The sequence below is a fragment of the Oncorhynchus kisutch genome, linkage group LG27, assembly GCF_002021735.2.
Source record: "Oncorhynchus kisutch isolate 150728-3 linkage group LG27, Okis_V2, whole genome shotgun sequence".
Lineage (NCBI taxonomy): Eukaryota > Metazoa > Chordata > Actinopteri > Salmoniformes > Salmonidae > Oncorhynchus > Oncorhynchus kisutch.
The window spans coordinates 20400977-20407946 of record NC_034200.2 but is presented as its reverse complement, the minus strand read 5'-3'; the positions used below and the strand labels follow the sequence as shown (position 1 = coordinate 20407946).

Genomic DNA, 6970 nt, shown 5'->3' with positions numbered 1-6970 from the left:
ACAGAGTAGCAGCAGTGTAAAAGGGGGTGGGCGGGGCAATGCAAATAGTCTGGGTAGCCATTTGATTACATGTTCAGGAGTTGTGTAGCTTGAGGGTAGAAGCTGTTTAGAAGCCTCTTGGACCTAGACTTGGCGCTCCGGTACCGCTTACCATGCGGTAGCAGAGAGAACAGTCTATGACTAGGGTGGGTGGAGTCTTTGACAATTTTTTGGGCCTTCCTCTGATACCGCATGGTATAGAAGTCCTGGGTGGCAGGAAGCTTGGCCCCAGTGATGTATTGGGCCGTTTGCACTACCCTCTGGAGTGTCTTGCGGTCGGAGGCCGAGCAGTAGCCATACCAGGCAGTGATGCAACCAGTATGGTTCAGCTGTAGAACCTTTTGAGGATCTGAGGACCCAGGCCAAATCTTTTCAGTCTGCTGAGGCGGAATAGTTTTTGTTGTGCCCTCTTCACAACTGTCTTGGTGTGCTTGGACCATGTTAGTTTGTTGGTGATGTGGACACCAAGGAACTTGAAGCTCTCAACCTGCTCCACTACAGCCCCTCGATGAGAATGGGGGCGTGCTCCTTTTCCTCCTTTTCCTGTAGTCCACAATCATCTCCATTGTTGTCCTGGCACCACACGGCCAGATGTCTGACCTCCTCCCTAAAGGCTATCTCATTGTTGTCAGTGATCAGGCCTACCACTGTTGTGTCATCTGCAAACTTAATGATGGTGTTGGAGTCGTGCCGTGCAGTGCAGTCATGATTGAACAGGGAGTACAGGAGGGGACTGAGCACGCACCCCTGAGGGGCCCGTGTTGAGGATCCCCTGTGTTGTTACCTACCCTTATCCCGAGGGAGGCCCGTCAGGAAGTCCAGGATCCAGTTGCAGAGGGAGTTGTTTTGTCCCAGGATCTTTAGCTTAGTGATGAGCTTTGAGGGCACTATGGTGTTGAACGCTGAGCTGTAGTCAATGAATAGCATTCTCACATACGTGTTCCTTTTGTCTACGTGGGAAAGGGAAATGTGAAGTGTTAGTGCGGTATGCAAATTCGAGTGGGTCTAGGGTTTCTGGGATAATGGTGTTCATGTGATCCATGACCAGCCTTTAAAGCACGTCATGGCTACAGACATCATCAAGAAATAACAACAAGTATATCATCACACTCTGCTTAACTTTGTGTTTCATATCATGTGCTTTATAACTCGCTCACCGTGATGATAACGTTTAAAATATCTATTTTATCTGGTGCTTCCCTCTTCAGTTTTTAATTAACTCGGCTCCCTCATTCAACTGACTAGGCAGGCAGGCTGACTAGGCAGAGCCAATGTAGAGTAAGAGCACGTGAAGGAACCACTAGAGCGGCAAAAACTTTACTATAAATACTGTAAATGATTACAAAATGCCAAAGATTAGTCTGCCATATATCTCACATTCTCCCACATTTCAGGTTGGCAACACAGGGAACCCAAACATGATCAAAAAACAACACTATACAGAAAGTATTTCCCTTTTTTCACAGCAACTATTTCCCTTTATCTTTAATGTTACAGTCAAACTAGGACCAACAATAGTAGCCTGTCTCTGACTTTATCAGAAACTTGCCCATACTGGTAAATAAATTCACCAATATAATACCAACCAAACTCTTTTGACCTTGGGGAGTTTATTTATTTAATGCATTATACTGCCATTGTACTATGGTAATGCACAATTAATAAAGATTGTACCATATGATCATTTTTGCTACCATTTATCATTATTGTGCCTTACCATGGTATTTCCATGATCCACATCTATACCATGGTAAAAATGAGGCAATACCATAGTATTATTTAAGTTCATAGCAGTAACATCATACTTCAAAGTTAAAACCACAGTACATTTCCATGATTCTCAAGATCTTGAACAAGGCATTTGCTGAAACTGCTACCACTGTTTTCTGAAAGACAGCCATATGCAGTACATGGCACCTTACTACCATCTAGTGAGTGAGTGACTGCATTCAATCTTGCACAGCTTCAAAGTCCATGCCTGAATGACTGCCTCTAGAAATGGTTTCCATACATTGTAGAGGAATAGGTGGATTTACATTTGATTTAAGGGTGTGTGCACGAGGACAGTCCTTTTTAGCCATGTACATGTTAGTAAAAAATATTCCTATCTGGGCAGGAGGGGATTTAATTGTATTCATACAAGCTGCCTATACCAATACCATGTATTTTAAGGTTAACAGGCACTCTCTTTCTTTCTTAGCATTATGTTATGTTCAATTTTCACGGGCACGATGGTTTACAACGTCCATATAGAGGTTCTCAGGAGAGCATGTAGCTTAGCTATTCCATTAGGCATTATTTGATTCATAAGTAAGTGCATTTACTAGATTTACTCAGGACACGAAAGCTCGGTTTACACCCCCGAAGAATGTCGCTACTTTTCCTATTTCGCGTGCGTCAGAGTTGGCGTCATCCTTCACATCCGAGTTACCCTTGAGCGCATGCGTATTTACCCGATGTCGACGTCTGCTTTTAGAACATACGTGGCCTTTACATAGAGCAGTCACATAAATTGGTCTTCAGAAGAGAACTCCGGTAAGTCTACTAGAATTACCCTATCACGTTAATTTACAGATCTATTTTTGTGTTGTTAATAGTTTAGAAGTTTCATCAAGACACGCAGTGTAAGAGCTTTAACAATATATTGTTTTCAGAAGAACAGTCGTTACAATGTAGCAATCTTACATTGGCTGAGCTGCAGTATCGGCTACATTGTGACTAACTATTTCAATGTCTTCACGAAATGTTAAACATTGTCACAAACCAGTGTGTTGAAATATTAAGCAAACCCAAGCCTGAAGTTTATGGTACTGGAGGGTTACACTGGTGTATAGGCTACTGAGCTACAGCAAAATGACACTAACCTAAACGCTTACACTGTATTAGATGTATATATGCTGCTGAGTAGGCCTATACAATTTATAAGTTCATGTATGTATTGTTCCCCCATTAGGATCAAAACCTTTCCAACATGGACCAAGTAATGCAATTTGTGGAGCCCAGCCGGCAGTTTGTGAAGGACTCAATAAGGCTTGTGAAGAGGTGTACCAAGCCAGACAGAAAAGGTAATCTATTTTGTATCATAGTTATTTATCCTTATCATGAATGGCTGGCTGTTGTGAATGGTCGACGTTTCTTAGACAACACGGTACCCTTATACTGTAAATAAACCGAAATGTAGTTACCTTTTGAGGAATTCTCGCAAGCCTCCCTTCCTAGCATGATGTCATCATATATGCGTAGAACTGATTGGGCATATTTATTTGTATTATAGATCACTCCTTTCTGTCACTGTCTTTTATTTTCTGCTTTTATCAGGTGACTATCCAAATCCATACATTATTTTTTACAATAACAATACCGCACATTTCTTCTATTGAATTGATTTAATGATTTGTTAGCTTCTGGTTGATCTAACTTTCTAAGGTAGCATACAAAAGGTAGTGCTGAACGATTCGTGCTTTTTGAGGTAATTTCGGTTCGATTATTTATAAAAAATATAATGTTTTCAGTTTTGATGTATAAAAAAATTATGCATTGTGGGTTGAATGCTGTAACGACACAAAATAAAACAATTAATAAGTCCCATGGTGGTAGTGACTGCCCAATACTGTTTATCACTTATTAACCAACATTTATTCACATTACTTTAATAAAAGATTTCAGTTGCGTGTGTATATAACATTTGATGACTTTATTATTTCATTCCAAGTCATTATCGCATCTGTATAAAGCTGCTGCCTATGCTGTCTCTCAAAATAACAATTTTATTAGTAAATAAGGCGCACTTTTATGACTGCTGAATACCAACTATCCATCACTTAGTTCATGTATTTTCTGGTAGAGATACCTCGTGAAGCAACGACTCTCCCTCTCGTTCGCGCATTCTTCTCTCGTCTCTCACTCTCCATGTCTTCCCCACACTAACCTAACTTAGCAGGCAAAGAAACACACAGACCGGACAAGGCACGCAATGCATTATGGTCATTGTAGTTAACTAACATTAACTAACATTATGTAGTAGTTTCCATCTAGCCTGGGAATGTGTCATCTCTAGAGAAACTGCTCAATGTGAGTGCAAACAAAATGGAATTCACATATTTTTATCCAACATTTTGGTTAATCGCGATCCACTAACAGAGGGTAGCAAACTACATTGTTTTACAATACCGTACATGATTGAATGATTTGTTAGCCTCAGGTAAACCAAACTGTGTAAGGTAGCAGCCAACAGAATTTGGCCATGCAAAATCTGATGAAACTTTTATTTTTAATTTCAGAATTCTCAAAGATTGCAATGGCCACAGCAATAGGTTTTGCTATCATGGGCTTCATTGGTTTCTTTGTCAAACTCATCCACATCCCCATCAACAACATCATTGTGTAAGTATTAATCAACAGTAGCTTAGTATTACTGTAAATCAGGGCTATTCAACTATACTTTTATGGTTGCAGGGAGGCCGAAAAATTTTCGGCATGCAATTATTATCCAGAAGAGCTATATATATTTAACTATGCACACACACCATATAATGCACTTAAATGTTGCTGAAAGTAATGTGGTCATTCTTTCCCATCTGAAAACAAAGTATTTTGTCTTTATTGCCTCAACACACAGTGATAAGATGGACCAGCAGGCTATGTGATGCTCTATATTAGAAAACAAATGTGTACCAATGTATTTAAGAAAAACTTTGACTCTGGCCCTATTGTCATTATCTCAATAAACGTTATAAATCACACATGAAGATATAGCAATCCGGTAGCCTTGTTCAACATTTCAGTCTAAAGGAAGTGTGCTTTGAATTCATTTTCTCCAGACATTAGTAGGGCCGGGACGATTATTTTCCATGGCAAAAATTAAAACGTATAGCAGACCAAACTATTTGGTCCTTTAAAAACATGTTGTATGTAAAATTGTGTGTGCTATAGCTTGGGAAATAAATACATGTTACTCTGGATGACAACATTATGTTTGTTTCCAAAAATAGGGCTGTTTTTTCCCCCCAAAAAAGTTAAAGCCGCTTTGTGTTTTCTTTCCTTGCCACAATACTAACGAGTATCATGATACTGGTATCGTCCCGGCCCTAATTATTTTTCAAGCTATAGAAGTCAATATTTTACATACAGCAGGTTTTTAAAGGACCAAATAGTTTGGTCTGTTTGAATCTTTGCCTTGAAAAAAAATATTGCGACAATGGTATCATCACAGCCCATTGTCCGTCTTTTTTCTCATATGTCCTTCTAACGAGTCCTGCACACCTTGTGAGCATCATCGAGGGGAAACGGAAGGTGCACGTTCCTGAGAGTCTTAGCTTTCAGGAATGGGGTCATAGTGGATGCTATAGTCCAAACCATTCTAACGCTAAAGCAAAATTCATAAAAAGAAAAAGAAAATAATAATCCCATCTAACGCTAGAAACTACACTAAAGGGCCTAGTAGCATTTGTCATTTTGGCAATAAACCAAAGATTTTTGCATGGAATTTCCTCCCCAGATTTTAAAAATAATATTCCAGAACTGATCAGGGATCCAGTGTGATTGAGAAAGGGCCCCGATCTGGACTGTGGGCCGGCAGTTGAATAGCCCTTCAGTAAATCCATTTCTGCACAATGATGATAGATGGCACTGTTCCTTCATGGCCATTGCTTTTTCATATTTTAAAACATTCTTATCTCGTTTATATTAATTAATTGCAATTTTGTCTTGCAGTGGTGGTTGAATATCTCTCCGGACTGACTGACTAGCTGCAACAAGACATGGGTTCAAATGCCGAGAAGTGTTTTTTTTCTTCTTTGTATATTATTATCTTCAGTTCATATTTGTTTGCTCTGTAAATAAATCTGGCTTAGTAAGAATTCAAATCTCTGGTGTTAATTTCCTCTAAATAACTGAAAATATGAACACTGATCAAGAGTTTTGGAATTGACCGTATTGTTTTGATGAACACGTTATTGGTTATATTTCCTCTAATCTCGTTCCCAGACACTTCCGCCCCAAATGCGCGAAGAGTCTGGTGGGCCAACGCATCAAAATTGGCCTTAGTTAGCCAATACAGATAGATCGGGAGAAACTTGCGATGCGTTGTCTTATTTGGCTTAATCTACCAACCAATTTTTCTCCCACAACACCCCCCCCATATGTGTTTTAGATTTATGCCTTGCAGTCATGTGATTGGCTAAAATGAAATGAAAAATAATTTACTCAGTAAGGTCACACCCATAGAATTCAATGTTGACTCCCACTAAGGCGAACTTTGAATCCTTGGTGTTCCAGGCTTATATGCGCTGTGCTCTTTTTCTTTTTTTTATACCTATATTTAACTAGGCAAGTCAGTTAAGAACAAATTCTTATTTACAATGACGGCCTACACCGGCCAAACCCGGACGACGCTGGGCCAATTGTGTGCCCCACTATGGGACCAATCACGGCCGGTTGTGATACAGCTTGGGGACGATGTTATGTTTCCTCTAAGGAAGGACTAATGCTGTCTTCCATTACTGATATGATGACAGTACACCCTGAATGGATTTATTAAATCAAATTCATCTTCTGTTTTTCATTTAATTCTAACATCAATCTAAGAGTTATTTCCGGCTCAGTTTGTTTTGCACAACTTCACATCATAGTCAGATAATATAAGCTTGCAGAGCTGCTGCTACACAAACTTTTTCTATTTACTATGTTCTCTTGTGTAGTCCTTGTTCCCTTAAGGCTAGTAGCAAACATGACCTCTTTGTACACTGCAAAATCTTGAGAATCAGAGAGGATCTCTAGGGAATTCTAATTATGTGAGCCTGTGTGTTCCATATTATATGACTTGGATTTTCCTCACCTCCTACTAACCTTTTATTTCTGTAAATATTGCAACACACACAAGGAAAACAAGTAGAGCTGAATGAACTGAATTTGAAACACTGTGAAAGGTTCA

At 39.5% G+C, this 6970-nt stretch overlaps 1 protein-coding gene across 1 annotated transcript; it reads left to right on the top strand.

Annotated features, from left to right (window-relative positions):
- Positions 1–2452: 2452 nt before the first annotated feature.
- On the top strand, positions 2453–5903 carry LOC109872293 (protein transport protein Sec61 subunit gamma-like). The gene is made up of 4 exons (XM_020463474.2): positions 2453–2574; positions 2993–3104; positions 4320–4422; positions 5752–5903. The coding sequence occupies exons 2-4, from the start codon at positions 3011–3013 to the stop codon at positions 5759–5761; spliced, it is 207 nt and encodes a 68-aa protein (XP_020319063.1). The 5' UTR covers positions 2453–2574; positions 2993–3010; the 3' UTR covers positions 5762–5903.
- Positions 5904–6970: the final 1067 nt, after the last annotated feature.

What these genes read in the sequence shown, in the direction of transcription:
- LOC109872293 (XM_020463474.2), top strand. Translation starts at nt 3,011, where the DNA reads ATGGACCAAGTAATGCAATTTGTGGAGCCCAGCCGGCAGTTTGTGAAG. An exon ending in TACCAAGCCAGACAGAAAAG is followed by an intron (nt 3,105 to 4,319) that starts GTAATCTATTTT and finishes TTTTAATTTCAG; the next exon opens with AATTCTCAAAGATTGCAATG.